The sequence below is a fragment of the Erpetoichthys calabaricus genome, chromosome 5, assembly GCF_900747795.2.
Source record: "Erpetoichthys calabaricus chromosome 5, fErpCal1.3, whole genome shotgun sequence".
NCBI lineage: Eukaryota > Metazoa > Chordata > Cladistia > Polypteriformes > Polypteridae > Erpetoichthys > Erpetoichthys calabaricus.
Window position 1 is genome coordinate 185,499,009 of NC_041398.2, and position 19,160 is coordinate 185,518,168.

General features: G+C 37.4%; 1 protein-coding gene across 1 annotated transcript in view; it reads left to right on the plus strand.

Annotated features, from left to right (window-relative positions):
- The window catches only part of ak3 (adenylate kinase 3), a 35,931-nt gene that overhangs the window by 12,469 nt on the left and 4,302 nt on the right, over nt 1-19,160 (plus strand). Inside the window, exons 2-4 of the mRNA XM_028802302.2 lie at nt 4,442-4,561; nt 10,334-10,506; nt 11,867-11,985. Of these exons, the coding sequence (XP_028658135.2) occupies nt 4,442-4,561; nt 10,334-10,506; nt 11,867-11,985 (412 nt within the window). The remainder of the gene's footprint in view (nt 1-4,441; nt 4,562-10,333; nt 10,507-11,866; nt 11,986-19,160) is intronic.

Here is a 19,160-nt window from a genome sequence, read left to right on the forward strand (position 1 = left end):
CTCCTCCTATCCACACTATGATAGAACAATTTGAATCCACCTCTGATCCACCTGGCCTTACTCCCCTTCCATTTAGTCTCTTGCACGCACAATATATCAACCTTCCTTCTCTCCATCATATCTGCTAACTCTCTCCCCTTACCAGTCATCCTGCCAACATTCAAAGTTCCTACCCTCAGTTCCACTCTCTTTACCTTCCTCCTCTCCTCCTGCCTCTGGACACGTCTCCCCCCTCTTCTTCTCCTTCTTATTCTTCTTCTACGGCCAACAGTAGCCCAATTTCTGCCAGCACCCTGTTGGCTAACAGTACTGGTGGCGGTCATTGTTAACCCAGGGCTCGACCGATCCAGTATGGAAATTTGTATTGTTGTCCGCATATTGATTTGGCAAAATTTTACACCGGATGCCCTTCCTGACATAACCCTCCCCATTTATCCGTGCTTGGGACTGGCACGAAGAAACACTGGTTTGTGCATCCCCTGTGGCTGGGTTGCGGAGTAGGCTATTACCTTCCATTAACATTCAAAGATTTTTTTTTTTTTTTTTTACATTGTAATAGAAATTATCTGGTAACTATAGTTCACTGTTTTGCTGGTTGAGTAAATAAAAAAGAAATTCAGTGTTTAATATTGGCAGTTGTTAATGTTTAACATTAATTAGTCTACACAGACAATCTTTTTAAAAAGAAGTATTGCAAAATTAAATTGAATCAAAATTGATCAAAATCGAAACAGGCTCATGTCAATCAGAATCAGATCGCATCTGAATACAATACAATACAATACAGTTTATTTTTGTATAGCCCAAAATAACACAGGAAGTGCCGCAATGGGCTTTAACAGGCCCTGCCTCTTGACAGCCCCCCAGCCTTGACTCTCTATGAAGACAAGGAAAAACTCCCAAAAAAAACCTTGTAGGGAAAAAATGGAAGAAACCTTGGGAAAGGCAGTTCAAAGAGAGACCCCTTTCCAGGTAGGTTGGGCGTGCAGTGGGTGTCAAAAGAAGGGGGTCAATACAATACAATGCAGTTCACAGAACAGAGCAATTCCTCAATATAGTAAGAAATAAAAAATATAAATTTTAGAAGTACAGAGCAGAATTTAACAGTAGATGATATATCCCATGATAAGATTTGGATTTGTGTAGAGTCCTGGAGACCTCATCCTTCAAGCTGCCTCCCCCATTTGGCCATTCCACGGCTGAAACAGTGCTGGGCCAGCCAATCTGATGAAAGGACCCCTCTTTCCCACGATTCCTGCGATCCTCCATCTGGGATGACTTTTCCTTAGGCAGGCAAAACAACTTGGCAGGTGGGCCATGGCACCAAGTGCCACATTTGAGTACCGAGAAGAAAAACAGAATAAGTGAGGGTTAGTATACAATTATAACTGTCATGTTACTTATGTTTAAGTGCTAATGACTAACAACAGAGATGCAGTCTGTACAGTAATCAGCAGCTCTAGTCAGGATATGCTAAACTGAAGTAGTGAGTCTTCAGCCGGGATTTAAAAGCTGAGACCGAAGGGGCATCTCTTATAGTAGCAGGCAGACCATTCCACAGTTTAGGGGCCCTGTAACTAAAAGCTCGACCTTCCACTGTTATTTTATTAATCCTTGGGATCATAAGCAGACCGGCATCTTGAGATCTTAATGTGCGCTCAGGTTTGTAAGTCATGATAAGCCGGACCTCGACCATTTAATGTTTTATATGTTAAAAGAAGGATTTTGAAATCTGCCCTAAACTTAACCGGGAGCCAGTGTAAGGATTTAAGAACTGGAGTTATGTGTTCGTATTTTCTTGTTCTTGTAATAATTCTCGCAGCCGCATTTTGGATTAACTGGAGGCTGTATAAAGAACAGTTTGAACATCCAGTGAACACCGCATTGCAGTAGTCAATCCTACTAGAGATAAATGCATGAATTAGTTGAATGGCATGCCTGATTGCCAGCATTATGAACTATACTTTTCATTTACCTGAAAAGTGTTATAAAGTCTGCTGTGAGTACTCCTGTGGATTTGGATGCATGGGAAAAGTTCTATATAAATAAAAAATATTATAAAAAAAAAAACAGTACAGTGGAAGAGAAGAAAAACTTTTCCAAACTAAGTTGTGAAGGAAGTTTGGCTGGAAGGTATACTAAGATAATGAGCTAACTATTCAAAATTTCTAAAAGGCTGATTGCAATGTGCAACAAAAACAGATCTGCCAAATGCTGCAGCATTGCATAGTGTGTCCAGAGTAACACAATGCCAAAATTAGTATGGGATAACAACCATTATTTTACAATAGAATGTCAGACTTTGCCTTTGAATAAGATCCTTTCCAAAAAGTTCAAATTATATATGAATAGTGACATTTGATCTGACAGTCCTATAATAAGTGTTTCTTGCTGTGATACGTTTCTAGTAACTTCCTTGTGACTTTCAAGCCAAGATATCTATTGACTAGTTGAAATTTGTGAAAAGCCCTTTTTACATTTATCGTTTTGTGCTATTTTAGGTACAGTTATGTAGACATCAATAAAAAAAAATCTAGTTAGATATATCTGTAATTATATTTTGACTAGTCCGGGTTTGAATTTTGATTGTCTACAGTTCCATTTTGGTTACACTGATTTTTTACAATGATTTATAATTATGATTTTAACTTGTTAATTCAGACAAAAAAATTATCAAAAATTCTCATTTTTTAGTTGTCAAAGTATATTTGCATAACAATATTTGTCAGGCACAAGGCAGGAAGCAGCTGGGACAGAGAGCCAGTTCATTGCATGTCTTATACATGCATATATCCACACTCGTTAAATCTCTAATTCATTGCTGTATAAAAGTCAATTGGAAATGTCACTCAGTTGTTAGTTCCCAACATATTATTACACACCTAGTTATAACATTTACTGGTAAATATTTAGTTACAGACACAAAAGTATAAATCTATGCATACTCTACTTCCAAGCCACACTCGTGTCAGTTTTGTGTGTATTCCATACCTTTGATGTCATCAATGCATAGGAAAGGCCATTGATATACCACAGAAAGATGTGTTATATGACAGAATTCCCAGATACTATGCTTTAAACCACTCCATTCTGGCCCAGCTGCAAGCAAGATTTCAGAAAACCAGCAGGACAGTTGACCATCCCTCTTTCTATGGGTTTCTCATGTCATATTTATGTGGCTTTTTTTTTTTTTTTTTTTTTTTTTAATATAGCTTTTTAAACTTAGTGATTTTTAATGGTATGCAGTTTTGAGGATTCCTTGCCCACATTACTATTAACACTCTTATTGCACTTTTAATCTTAAATACTTTATGTTAACTTTACAAATTAGAGTGGCCATATCAAGCAGTTGATCCCTTTCTTTTAAAACTTGATAGATTGTAGTCTGTTACACAGTACATTCACCCACAGTTACTCATACCAGTACATTTTAGAATAACCTGTTAGTCTAAGATGCATATCTTCGAAATATGGGAGAAAACTGAAGTACCCAAAGAAACCCTCCATGCACAGAATACCCCATAACTTTACACAGACTCTATTGAACTGTGTGGCTACAGTGCTATTCACTGCAAATTCCAGTTTTATGTATTACAACTTAAAAAGCTCTTGTCATTTATAAACATCTCTCATCTTCTCAAACTGCTTTTCATGGTGAGAGTTGTGGCCATTTGTGAACAGATATATTAAATGAACTGTGCAATGTATGGAGTTATTCCATTAATGGAGTTGTTTGATTTAAATTTTGCCACCAATACTGCATTGATAATCTTCTGAAGTGGATTAAGCTGGTTTAAGAATGTTATGTTCATTTTACCTGAAGATGCTTTAAAATGCTTAAAACACAGAATTTAAATTATTAACAGTTACCTTTTGAATCATATTTAACAGTGCTTACAACATTACTGATCAGAAGCTTTGGATTCTATGCCCCCTTGTAAAGGCGCTACAGTACTCCCTTTCCCATTAATGTGAGGCACTGGATGTCAGGAAAAGTCTTATTACACGACTGGATTGACAGTAGTGCTTTAGGAGTCCACTAAAAATATTATGCTTGGTATAAAGTAAATAATATAAAAAGAACAGGAAATGAAGGATTCTCAAAACACTATTCTAGCATCCAAAGTCCATTTTCTTTTGCTCTGTTGGATGTTTTTTTGCAACTGATGTACGTGTGAAGTAATGAGTGAGGACCCAGATAATGTAGGTTGCTGCTAGCGGTACTGCAATGGAAAAAATCAGTTTCAGAAAGTGATATAAAAGAGGTACATTTTACATTCATTATGTTGACAAAGAGAAGCAGATAAGGAATGTGGTAATGTTTTCATTACATGTATAATTAATGATGTTTAGCCTTTTCAGGAACTTGACACCTGCATAAATCTAGCGGTGTTTCTAGTGTTTTATTAACTTTTTAAAAAAATATTTTTTATGTTTGCAGAAATTGGCCTTCTAGTTAAGTCTTACATTGACCAAGGTCAGCTTGTCCCTGATGATGTTATCTCCAGGCTTATCCTTGGTGATCTGAAACATCTAGAGAACTGCAGCTGGCTACTTGATGGTAGGAGTTTTTTCTATATTAGTATCATACTATTACGTTTGTTATTGTTTGTTTCATTTGGTACAAAAGTATGCCTTTTCCTTCCTTCATGCTCAGTCTGTTTCAGTGTTTTTAAATTATTACATAAGCAAATTGTGCTCTAACCATAGAAGAACAATTACTTTAAAACTTCAGAGTGGTGGTTTTACTTCCACTCATAATTCTAGATCTCTACGCAGTTCCTTTACAAAACAAATAAAACTTTCACTTTAAACCACTCAAGTGGAGCCAGAGGTCTTAAAATTTATGGTAACATTTTAGGGATCCATGTGTAAACTTTTCATAAATAATCTATATAAATGATATTACTACTAAAAACAGAAAGAATCTTAGAATACATTGTCATTTAGCATTGTTTTATTCCGTGTTTAAAGTGCTTATGTTTTATATATTCAGCTATTAAATATCTCTATTTATAACATTTTATCATTTTTTAAGTTTAGAGAGGTATTGTAAAGTAGGTAATTGATTATAGTACAGCATGTGTTATAAATATTTTATGTTTTTTTTTGTACTATTAGAGAGTTGCCTTTTTATATGTTTAGAGTTTGTGTGAATATATACAGAATAACCTATTTTGAATTATGAGACAGAAATCTGATATTCACTATATTGAATGTAGTCATAAAAGTTATCATCTACTAGAGTTAGGCAATATGGTCTTCCATATTATGCAGGCTAGGTGGTGCCATTCTTGGAAAGGTAGGCATACACACCTACAGTGCATCCGGAAAGTATTCACAGCACATCACTTTTTTCATATTTTGTTATGTTACAGCCTTATTCCAAAATGGATTAAATTCTTTTTTTCCCTCAGAATTCTACACACAACACCCCATAATGACAACGTGAAAAAAGTTTACTTAAGGTTTTTGCAAATTTATTAAAAATAAAAAAATTGAGAAATCACATGTACATAAGTATTCACATCCTTTGCCGTGAAGCTCGAAATTGAGCTCAGGTGCATGCTGTTTCCCCTGATCATCCTTGAGATGTTTCTGCAGCTTAATTGGAGTCCACCTTGTGGTAAATTCAGTTGATTGGACATGATTTGGAAAGGCACACACCTGTCTATATAAGGTCCCACAGTTGACAGTTCATGTCAGAGCACAAACCAAGCATGAAGTCAAAGGAATTGTCTGCAGACCTCCAAGACAGGATTGTCTCGAGGCACATATCTGGGGAAGGTTACAGAAAAATTTCTGCTGCTTTGAAGGTTCCAATGAGCACAGTGGCCTCCATAATCCATAAGTGGAAGAAGTTCGAAACCACCAGGACTCTTCCTAGAGCTGGCCGGCCATCTAAACTGAGCGATCGGGGGAGAAGGGCCTTAGTCAGGGAGGTGACCAAGAACATGAAAGTCACTCTGTCAGAGCTCCAGAGGTCCTCTGTGGAGAGAGGAGAACCTTCCAGAAGGACAACCATCTTTGCAGCAATCCATCAATCAGGCCTGTATGGTAGAGTGGCCAGACGGAAGCCACTCCTTAGTAAAAGGCACCTGAAGGACTCTCAGACCATGAGAAAGAAAATTCTCTGGTCTGATGAGACAAAGATTGAACTATTTGGTGTGAATGCCAGGCGTCACGTTTGGAGGAAACCTGGCACCATCCCTACAGTGAAGCATGGTGGTGGCAGCATTATGCTGTGGGGATATTTTTCAGCGGCAGGAACTGGGAGACTAATCAGGATAAAGGGAAAAATGACTGCAGCAATGTACAGAGACATCCTGGATGAAAACCTGCTCCAGAGCGCTCTTGACCTCAGACTGGGGCGACGGTTCATCTTTCAGCAGGACAACGACCCTAAGCACACAGCCAAGATATCAAAGGAGTGGCTTCTGGACAACTCTGTGAATGTCCTTGAGTGGCCCAGCCAGAGCCCAGACTTGAATCCGATTGAACATCTCTGGAGAGATCTTAAAATGGCTGTGCACCAACACTTCCTATCCAACCTGATGGAGCTTGAGAGGTGCTGCAAAGAGGAATGGTTGCGAAAATGGCCAAGGATAGTTGTGCCAAGCTTGTGCCATTATTTTCAAAAAGTCTTGAGGCTGTAATTGCTGCCAAAGGTGCATCTACAAAGTATTGAGCAAAGGCTGTGAATACTTACGTACATGGGATTTCTCAGTTTTTTTATTTTTAATAAATTTGCAAAAACCTCAAGTAAACTTTTTTCACGTTGTCATTATGGGGTGTTGTGTGCAGAATTCTGAGGAAAAAAATGAATTTAGTCCATTGTGGAATAAGGCTGTAACATAACAAAAGGTGGAAAAAGTGATGCGCTGTGAATACTTTCTGGATGCACTGTAGGCAATGTTTTATGTGCATCATCAGAGAAATAACATGAAAGCAAGATGTGTGACAGTGTGGATGTTGCATCAACAGCAACAATCGCTCATACATAGAACACAGACTAGGAGCTTTGGTAATTATTATTCTGGCCATGTTAGTAATATTAAAACTGAATTCTGTCTAATTACACCATAGAATATATCCTCACTGATGGCATCACCATGTGGTATCATAACAGATCAGAAAGGACATTCAGAAAGTTGTGAATAGACCTACTTTTAAAATTACAAGAGCTGACCTGGCATTAATTGGTTATAATTTAACATCTGTGTGGTAAGTTAGTGGTCCATCAATCAGATACATCTAACTATTCAAAACAACAACTAAGGTTTTTCTGAATGTGGAAGTCATGACAACATTTGTGCTTGTGTTGGCTTGAGTATTTATGTAACAGACTTTAGTAAGGCAGCATTTTAAAGTTTTTTGCAACTGAAAAGTCAATCAACTTGCATAACCTATAGCATTGACTTATGTATTCTATTAATGTATACAAGGAATGTTCAAAACGTTTCCACACTTTTATATTTTCGTTGGAAACGGCTAAGGTGGGAGAAGTAGTAATTGGGCATTAAAAAATTAGTATTGCGCTTTGAAAATTGTATCGCAAAGGAAGGTGACGATGTAGAAAAGTGATGTAATTTTGTTTTTGAAATTCTTAATAGAGTTAAAAAAAGTGCGAAAACTTTTTGAACGTCCATCATATTCATAATACTACCAAAAATTCATATGTAATTTTAAGGAAAAAGTAATATGTAAAATTAATAGCTTATAATGCGTGCATGAAACATATTGTAAGCATTTTAGCATAATATAAAATAAATTCAAAATGACAATAGCATATTTTAAGAATTTTACAATTTTCAATAATATATTATTGTTAAGCTTCATTAATAAAAGTACAAGGGCAATCCCAAAAGTAAGGTCTCCTATTTTTTTAGAAATACAAACAACCGTTTATTTTCTATAACGTTTACATCATTTTAAAGGCTAAAGAATTACTTATTTTTCTACATAATCGCCATTTCGGTCGATGCATTTTTGTAGATGCTGTGGTAGTTTTAGAATGCCCATGTCATACCAGCTCGCCTCCATGTCCTTCAGGAAGCGTTGAACCTCATCTTTCACCTCTTCGTCGGAGCAGAATCACCTTCCGGACAAATGTTCTTTCAACTTAGGGAACAGGTGGTAGTCACTGGGTGCCAAGTCCGGACTATAGGGTGGGTGGGTGATGAAGTTCCAACCGCCGATCTTTACGCATGTTTTCCTCAACCTTCGCGACTGTCTCGTCGGAAATTGACAGTCTCCTGCGCAAACTTCGCACTTGGTGGTAGCGTTCAACGGGAGCTCCATTTTCAAGGGCTGCCAAGCCAAGATTGAGCATCCCAGCGAAGCCGCAAATGCTTGTTTGGGAGTGGAGGAAGCACCAATCACAACAATGTGGCCAACAGCCGTACGAACAGTTTCTCTACGTCCCCACCGCTTTGGAGACCTTACTTTTGGGATTGCCCTCGTATTTATAGATGCTTGATTCCTAAACTGAAATTTTACCAAATTGATTTTTTAGGCAGAAAGTCTTTGCCTCAGAGACAAAATTATTGATTTCTATCTGTCTGTGTCATTTGCGTAAGAGTTCTTACTCAAACTGACAGTATCTTTTCCAGCATTATGTACACAGTTTACTTGAGTTACATTTGTCTCCATTTGTATTCATTGGTATACATTTGCCATTCTAGCAGACCAAATCTTCAATATGTTCATGCTTTCAAATTTTTAATTTTATGAAAACCAAATTTTCTATATATGCATGCGTTCATATTTGTAGTTTCATGAAAACTGTGTTTGATCTCCTAAATTTCCTTTCAATTCAAATGGTGAATATGAAGCTGAACTACAAAACAATTTTTTGTGTTTTTCTAGTTGTTTCTTTGCACACTTGTTGAACCATGCTTTTTGTGTGATTTCATAAAATCACAAACAAACACTGTTACTCATCATTGTTTCTGATTACATTGTCTGTACGTAAAAGAGGGAGTATTGTATGATGTTTATATAAATAAGTACAAAAAAAGGGAATTTTATGTGTGAAAAAGTAAACATGTTACTACATTTTTTATGTTTTCTAGAAGTATCCTTTTCTTTAAGCATTGGACTAGTTCTGCTGGAGTTTGCTTTTTTTAAATCTAAAAAAGGTCAATTACATAAATAACTTGTACCATATATAGAATTATACTAAACATTATATTAACCATAATATTAGAGAACTTTTGAACTCGTCATCTTGAGGTAAGTTTAAGTTGATACATTTAAAATGCACAATTTTGCGACAGTTTGCAAACTGGTATAGTTTACTATGAATAAGGTTTCCGGTATTAATTGGCAAGTCAGAGATAACTTTTAATAGCCTTAACTATTTATTTGTTTAACTTATAATAGCCTTGGGCATGTATTCATTAATAATATAAATAAACTTCCCTTATATCTTACAAATACAGGAAAAATTATTTTGATAAAATAAATTTCTAACACAGTATGTACATTTACAAAGGCAAACCAGTCTACCAGGTGTTGAACCCAATTGAGCCTAGTTTATATATTATATTAGGTAATACTCTGACAGAGGTAAGCAGAATGCTCTAGAGAAGACAAAACATACATTTATGTATTTGTAAGTTTCAGTTTGCATGGTTTAAATGGGCATAATCAAACATTCTTTTTACATTTTTTGCCAGAGTGAAGATTTTCTCCAAATCTTTTTGGAACTCTTGGCTTTTATGCAAGCAAAGATTTCCTAGGCATTGTTTTTAGAAAAGAGAATTTGCAGGTATAGTGGTCCTTAAATACAAAGTACAGCATGTGCAAGTTCAAATCAATACATAAAAAGAGATAGGTACGTTTAATGAAAAAATAACTTTTATGATGTTATGAATTGCTTAATCACTCCACTTTGTGAGTTTGGCAGGGAATTGTGGTAGGGCACAAGTAGTGAAAGGCTTAAAGCTAGAATAGGTTTCCAATATAATATAGAGAAGGTAGTATTGTAGTTTGCCTCATTACTTGACTGTATGTGTAATTCTTCATATTAATGTAATTTCTGATTTGATTGGCTGCATAAATTGCCACTGCATACTTTAGGCCCAGAATTTTAAAAATTCATATAAATCTTTACAAAATGTATTAGCGTGTGTTGTACAGTTTGTTGATTAGAAAGCACGTTGCTGTTGTCTAAAAAGACTTACTTACTGACTGAGCACAACAAAGCATTGGGTCTTTTATTTTTATATGTTATTTTAGTAAAATATTTTGATTGCACTCACAGCCAAAGATTACAGAATATATTTTACTTTGAATATAAATCAAATTGTTTTTTCTAACGTCTTGACAGGTTTTCCTCGAACAGTAACACAAGCAGAGTCCCTACATAAAGCCTATCACATTGATACTGTGATAAACTTGGATGTGCCTTTTGAAACCATTAAAGAGCGCCTTACTTCACGGTGGGTGCATCCAGCAAGCGGACGTGTCTACAATACCAACTTCAACCCCCCCAAAATACCTGTGAGTTTTTCCAAACAGCTGAGCTCTTAAAGATTTTAGTGATACTCTTTATGTATAGTTTCTTAAAAGTTAAAGAACTGTATGTGGGTTGTCTGAAATATTTTGATGTCAAATATCATGTAACATCTGTCATCTTTTATTTTCAGATCTGTCCTTATTGGCAACCAAATCATTAAAATATCTCCTCTCTAATATGTAATATAAATGTCTTAAAAAATACTTCAACTTACTGAGTTTTATGTAGAATTAAATCTATTACTCATTTTAAAGATTTCAGTTGCCTTTCTAAATGGTACAGTGATTTTACACTACACTGCGGTTAGGGAGAGGTTTTTGTCAATGGTTACATCACAGGCCACTTATTAAAAAGCTGAGACTTTCTGTGCTTTTATATAAATATAAACTTTTTCATATCATCCTGCAGTCCCTCGTATTTACATCTATCTTGCAAAGTCTATTGGCTAGACAATTTACTAGCAAGTTTTATTTTTTTTTTATTTAACTTTGTGTATTATTATTAAGAGTGAGTCTTAACTTTGAAACAGTGACAAAAATGTTTTTTCTCCTACATTGTGTTCACTAAACACTGATACCACGTGTTAGTTAAATACTATATAAAATATGTAGATATAGAACATTGAAGGCTTTCAGATGCAACAGTAAAGCATCCATCATTGTGCACTATAATAAAACTGCAGAATATGGTTAGCATTTTTCAAAATTAAACCTTGAGAACAATTCTTACATTTCTATGATTTTTTTTGTGTGTCACTTATTCACTCAATTCACAATTGTAATTCACAATTGTAATGCAAACAGTAATATGAAACTGACTGTATTCTGCCTAAGAAATGTGAAAAATGTCAGGTGGGTTGATTATATTGGGATCTTTAGTGGTGTAGAAGTTAGTGCTGCTGCCTGGGTTTGAATCCTGCATGTGGTTGTCATTTACTTGGTGTTTGCATGCTATCCTCCTGTCTATGTGTGTTTTTTTTTTCTTGCTATTCCTACATGCCAATGACACCCATATTAGATTACTTCGCTATTCTTAATTGGCCGAGTGGAGCGTACGTGTGTGTTCCTTGTGATGGACTAGCACCCATTGCTGCCATAATAGTCTGTTCCCTGTCAAGAATCCTGAATTGAAGTAAACAGGATTAAGAATGCTAAGTAATTTGTGTTAAGAAGCTATGAAAACTATAATTTAAGAATAATCATCTTCTGATAATTTTTCTGTTTAAAAATTAACTGTTTAAAATCAATATTTTTATTGAATTGTGATAAAACTTTAATTGCATAGAAATGGACATTCTTAATAATATTATTTTCCTTTTTGGTTTGCTTTCTATGCTATCTACAGGGTTTAGATAATATTACTGGAGAACCCCTAGTACAGAGGAATGATGATAAACCAGAAACTGTCACAAAGAGGTTGAAGGCCTATGAAACGCAGACTAAGCCAGTACTTGAATATTACAGGTAAGTGTATTAAGATAAGGTGTATAGAATTATGTATATACTGGCTTATAACTTTGAGTGCTTAGGCAAGATTTGCCCACAACTAAAATGGGGTTGGGGTGTACATGCAGAGTTTCCTTCACTAGATTAGAGAAACAAGAGTGTGATCTTTGTCACATCTTAAAGAAAAAAGTGACATTCTAGCACATTTTAGTTGACTAGCAGCCCCATGATGTTATCATAGTTTTAATTCCAGGGACCTCATGCATAACGGCGTGCGTAGAATTCGCACTATAACATGATGTAAGCACAAAAGCCGAAATTTGCTTACGCACAGAAAAATCCAGATGCAGGAATCTGTGCGTTCGCCAACTTTCACGTTCTTCCTCTACATAAATCCCGCTCAGCGTGGAAATAAACGCACATGCACGCACTTGCTGTCCCGCCCCAACTCCTCCCAGAATTACGCCTCTTTGAATATGCAAATCAATATAAATAGCCCTTAATCCCAGTGTTCTGTGAAAAGGCAATGGCAAACGTATGAGGAAAAATAGAAGAATTTCAGCGAATACCAAATGGAGGCAAAGAAAAACGTACTATTTGTTGGTTTAAACAGTTATATAAGCAACAAAAGGAAGTTGATCGAGTGACATAGCGTGTCGGAGAAACTCGAAAGCTCAAGTTCACAAAGTTGCACAGTGCCCAAAATAAAAAAGTTGTCACATATCAAAGTCGACGAGAAAAGGCGACTCGTAGCCCACCGTCTGAGTGTCATATGAAAGCTTATTAGGGTACAGTGGGAAAAAAAGGCACACAGTGTGAAAAAGCACGAAATGTCAACTTTAATCTCGAAATTTCCACTTCAATCATTCATAAACTTCATCTTAAAATCATTTAATTTACTAGTTTCTCAAATCCCATCATAACTAAAGTAGCACGTTAAATGCTTTGTTGTGTATTTTGATCTTATATGTGCTTTATATGCCTGAATCACTATGTACTCTTCCTCCGACAGGACACAGAATCCATTACGTTCGTAATATTACAGCTCTCTGAATAATTGAAATAATGAGAAGTATACGTGATATCATTTTCATGATGATATGAGTTAAAGCATGTTATTAAACAAGGGAACACAGTGGCGCAGTGATTGTTCATGTCTTGCAGCAAGATGCTTGCTGCGCCATGCGTGACCTTCAATGAAATGCTTTATAACAGAAATATTGTCTTTTTCAAACATAGTAATCCCCAATTCCTATCCTTACTTTTCTTTCTATAAATACCCAATCGCCACACAATCAGCTCTGTAATAGACGTTAAGCCATCTGTAAGCTTAGAACGCCGATTCTTCAAAACTTTTAAGGAACATTGTTTAATTATTCTATCCATCTATCCTTCCAGTGTCACGCCAGCCACAGCATGAAAACAGCGTGAGGCAGGAACAAACCGTGAACGAAGCTCAAGCTCGCTAGCACTGCGGCACCGTGTAGTTAAAGTTAAAGTTTTATCTGTATAATATAATTGCATTTCATCTTAAAAATGATATCGTCATCAAATGTAAATACGCGCTTTATAAAGTGGCTCAGGTTGTGCAGTATTATAACTGTATCATAAGTACAATTACCTCATGGTAACTTGCAAGTACAAACAGTTCTACAAGGAGCACTTGATGGACTGATTCAGTGTGTGTATAGTTCTTGGGATGAAGCTGTTTGTGAACCGCAAGGTCCGAATAGGAAAGGCTGTGAAGAGTTAGTCGGATGATAGCAGTTCAAATAGTGAATGGCTGAGGCAGCAAGTGCTTGATGCTGTATACTGATAATTCTCTTTCCAATCGCTGTAGATCTGTGATTCACACTCAGATACAGTGATATAAATACTCTGAGTGATGCAGTGAGAGTAATATAGAAAAAGATGATCCACTGTGGCAACCCCTAATGGGAGCAGCTGACAGAAGAAGAAGAAGGTACAGTGAGAATAACAACACTAAAGCAGTTATGGTATTTAGAATAGTTTGACCATTCTGTGGACCATTATATTGTTACAGGTTAATTACAATCAGATGCATTAAATTTATGAACGATATGCGGTTATAATTTCAGTGTATTTGATAAAGCCACTGTCGTGGATGTGGATCTAAGAAAGGGTAACCACACAGGAACAGGAGCACTGCATTGATGCTGGGTGCTGCCAGTCTGCAAAACCAGTGTGGAGCGGAGAACTTGCGTACGACAGGGTATGAGGTACCATGGAAAAGTGCGTGGCTTTACGCCAAGTATAGGTTTTATACATCGCGATTTGAACATGGAAACGTTCTTACGCAACATTTCTGTACGTACGCACCGTTTATACATGTGGCCCCAGTTCTTTAGCTCATCATCTTTGAGGTGGGTATAAATGGATCCATTTAATATTCTGTTTATCCTTTATTGAACCACAAGGCAGAAATCATCCGTGGAAAGGACATCTGTGTATTATCTATACTAATTAATAAAAGGCAAAGCCCTCACTGACTGACTGACTGACTGACTGACTGACTGACTCACTCACTCACTCACTCACTCACTCACTCACTCACTCACTCACTCACTCACTCACTCACTCATCAATAATTCTCCAACTTCCCGTGTAGGTGGAAGGCTGAAATTTGGCAGGCTCATTCCTTACAGCTTACTTACAAAAGTTAGGCAGGTTTCATTTCGAAATACTACGCGTAATGGTCATAACTGGAACCTGTTGTTTGTCCATATACTCTAATGGAGGAGGCGGAGTCACGTATCACGTCATCACGTATTACGCCTCCTACGTAATCACGTGAAGTGAAAACAAGGAAGAGATTTACAGCACGAGTCAAACGCGGGAACGAAGGTAAATGACGTTAATTGTTGAGTGTCTTTTAATACTGTGTAAGCATACATATTAACAGATGTGCAATTAAACGTGTGCATTTACGGGGTGATTTCTCAGGCTTAAAGCTCGAAGTGATCACTCGAGTGAAGGCAGCTTCACAAAAAAACAGATCCTTAACAAACTATTATTGGTATATTCTACTTCAATTTGAAAAGGTTTTCTTTTCTTCTTAATAAAAATTTAAAAGCAGAACTTCGCCGGTGCGAACCGCGGGGATTTGAGCGACTGACGCATACAGACATATTCATGAGTGCAGGTACTTCGGAAACAAAGCACCGTGTAAACCTAAAGTTTAAATTAAGTTCATAGACCTACAAAAGGTTGCCATTGATTTCAGGCAAGATTGCTTTTCTCCTGTACAACTATACGTTGCATTCTCAAGAGTGTGCTTGCACGGCTTAGTCATATTACAACCGGAGTGCTGAACTGACAAACTGGTATACAAACAGAACAATCGTAAAAACAGGATTAAATAAAAAGGCTGCTTCCGTTGGCGAAGCAACGAAAAAGGAAGACCTTATATGACGTTCGTTTATAAAACAGCGGAGAGGCTGTGTGAAGTCAGCTACACAAAAAAACAGATACTTAACAAATTGTTAGTGGTATATTTTACCTCAATTTAAAAAGGTTTTCTTTTCTTCTTAATAAAAATTTAAAAGCAGTACTTCGCCGGTGCCAAGCGCGGGGATTTCAGCGACTGACACATACAGATATATTCATGAGTGCAGGTACTATGGAAACAGAGCACCGTGTAAACCTAAAGTTTAAATTAAGTTCATAGACCTACAAAAGGTTGCCATTGATTTCAGGCAAGATTGCTTTTCTCCTGTACAACTATACGTTGCATTCTTAACAGTAAGCTTGCACGGCTTGGTCATATTCCAACCGGAGTGCTGAACTGACAATAGATAGATAGAGATATATATATATAGATAGATAGAGATATATATATAGATAGATAGATATACAGTACAGTGATCCCTCGCTATATCGCGCTTCGCCTTTTGCGGCTTCACTCCATCGCGGATTTTATATGTAAGCATATTTAAATATATATCATGGATTTTTTGCGGGTTCGCGGATTTCTACGGACAATGGGTCTTTTAATTTCTGGTACATGATTCCTCAGTTGGTTTGCCCAGTTGATTTCATACAAGGGACGCTATTGGCAGATGGCTGAGAAGCTAGATTGCTTACTTTTCTCTATCTCTCTCTTGCGCAGACTTTCTCTGATCCTGACGTATGGGGATTGAGCAGCGGGGCTGTTCGCACACCTAGACCAGGGGTCCCCAACCCCCGGTCCGCGGCCCACTACCGGGCTGCAGCCGTCTGATAGCCGGGCTGCAAGAGAACTGCCGGCAACGGCGACTCACTCAGACTTTTCAGAACGCTTGGCGGGCGGGGCTTTGCAGCGGCGCAGAGAGAGGAGAGAGACCGAGGTGACAGAGTATTACAACAAAGTATTTTTATGGTCCCGACAGTTTCCCCATATGACACGAGTCTATAGAAATCGCGTTACTACGAAATACATTCAGCAGATGCTTTCATTACAACGAAGTGACCTTGAAATGCTTGAACGAATCATCCACTGAGCAGTTAGATCTGTGGTCGCAGCTCAGATGTGCACATTTGCACAACGATCCCCAAACAGAAACATTGTAAAAAAATCTCTTTCTTCGAACTTTCCTCGTACTGTTTTTTTTTTTTTGCTGTTTTTGTTTTCTGTGGTTTTCAGTGATACCTTTTGCTTATTGCTTGTCAACATTTGAAAAACATCCATTGGGATTAAACTCATTGTCACCCTCCTATAGAAACAGCAGACACGAAAAAAAGATAGCAGTGTTAATGTTTGTGATGTGCAATCTGTTGAAATGGCAAATGTAAATCATATGTCTTTGTTATATGCAAAAAAAGAAGAAAAATCTCGGGTTGCAAACGTATGCGAACTGCTTAATAACTTTAATAATAATAGAAATGGTATGTAAATGTAAATTGTGTATAAAACTGCTCCCCCCACAACCAACCCCCCTGACCGGTCCGTGGAAAAATTTGCATCTAATAAAGTGGTCCTTGCTGTCAAAAAGGTTGGGGACCACTGACCTAGACGATACGGACGCTAGTCTAAAAATGCTGAAAGATTATCTTCACGTTGCTATCTTTTGTGCAGCTGCTTCCTGAAACGACATGCTGCACAGTGCTTCGCATACTTAAAAGCTCGAAGGGCACATATTGATTTTTGACTGAAAAACAAACTCTGTCTCTCTCTATCTCTCTCTCTCTCTGCTCCTGACGGAGGGGGTGTGAGCTGCCGCCTTCAACAGCTTTGTGCCGTGGTGCTTCGCATACTTAAAAGCAAACAGCCCTATTGATTTGTTTGCTAGAGATTGTTTTTTCTATCTATGTGACATTCTGTGCTCCTGACACGCACTCCTTTGAAGAGGAAGATATGTTTGCATTCTTTTAATTGTGAGACAGAACTGTCATCTCTGTCTTGTCATGGAGCACAGTTTAAACTTTTGAAAAAGAGACAAATGTTTGTTTGCAGTGTTTGAATAACGTTCCTGTCTCTCTACAACCTCCTGTGTTTCTGCGCAAATCTGTGACCCAAGCATGACAATATAAAAATAACCATATAAACATATGGTTTCTACTTCGCGGATTTTCTTATTTCGCGGGTGGCTCTGGAACGCAAACCCCGCGATGGAGGAGGGATTACTGTATATCTATATATCTATATATTTATATATAGATAGATAGATAGATAGATAGAGATATATATAGATAGATATATGTGTATGTATGTAGATATGTATATATGTGTATATATATGTAGATATGTAAATATGTATATGTATATATATATATGTGTCTGTGTGTGTGTATATATATATATGTGTGTGTATGTATGTGTATATATATGTTGATATATGTATATATATGTGGATGTGTATATGTATATATATATGTATATATGTAGGTATATGTGTATATGTAGATATGTATATATAAGTATATATGTTTATGTATATATATGTTTACATAACCTCTTTAACACACTACTTCTCCGCTGCGAAGCGCGAGTATTTTGCTAGTAGCCTATATACATGTATACTGACAGCCAAGATCATGGGATGGGAGTAGATTGCCAGCAGTACTGGATGCAAGGCAAGAACCAACCCTGGAGACAGCAGGCCTTCAAAAGGCACATGCACTCATGTCAGGCCAATTTAGAGTCACCAGTTAATGTCTCACCTAAATATTGGAACTATACCCTGTGAAAAACCCATATAGGCCAAAGGTAAAAATGCAGATCCATTAGATTGGTGCTGATCATCTTGCACCAGTGTTGATAGTAATATCTAAGTTCTCCTTAGCACAGTCTGTAGTACCAACATGCTTTTAAAGATCCATCATTGTTCCTTTACCTGAAAAGTCAAGTCCAACCTCTGTGAAAGGCTATCGTCCTGTAGCACTATCGCCTATAGCAGTGAAGTGTTTCGAGAGGCTAGTCAAAAATTACATATGTTCTTCTCTGCCAAAAGAATTAGATCCACTACAGTTTTTAACTTCTGAGAGGCAGACCCCAGTTGGTTCAAGTGGGTGGCCACACTTCTTCATCCCTTACTCTGAACACAGATGCTCCACAGGAGTGCATTCCGAGTCCTCTGCTGTACTCCATGTACATAAATGACTGCATAGCTGTGCGTGACTATAATGTCATTGTCCAGTTTGCCTATGACATAGCTGTGGTAGGCCTTATATCTAACAACAATAAGCAGGCTTACCTGGATGAAGTAGAATGTCTGGCACACTAGTGCCAGGACATGTGTCTTCTTCTGAATGTCAGCAAGACAAAGGATTTTATTGTGGTCTTTGGGAGAAAACAGCAGAGGCACTAACACTCCCTCAGTATTAACAATACTCATGTGGAAAGGGTGGACAGTTTCAAATACCTTGGTGTCCACGTCACAGAGGACCTGACCTGGATCCAAGCACTTTTGATGAAGAAGGCACAACAGCATTTTACCACCTCAGACACATCAGGGATTTCAGGCTGCCCTCCCAGTCACTAAAGACGTTTGCATCCACCATCAAAAGTATCCTGAAAGGAGGTATCACTGGCTGGTTTGAAAACAACACACAGCAGGACCATAAGGCCCTGAAAATAGTGGTGTGGTTAGCTGGGTGCATCAGTGGGTGGGTTACTTCCAGGACATCTACAGACCAGAGCAAGGAAAATTATCAGTGACACCAGTCACCCCAAAAACAACATTGTCTCTGTGCTA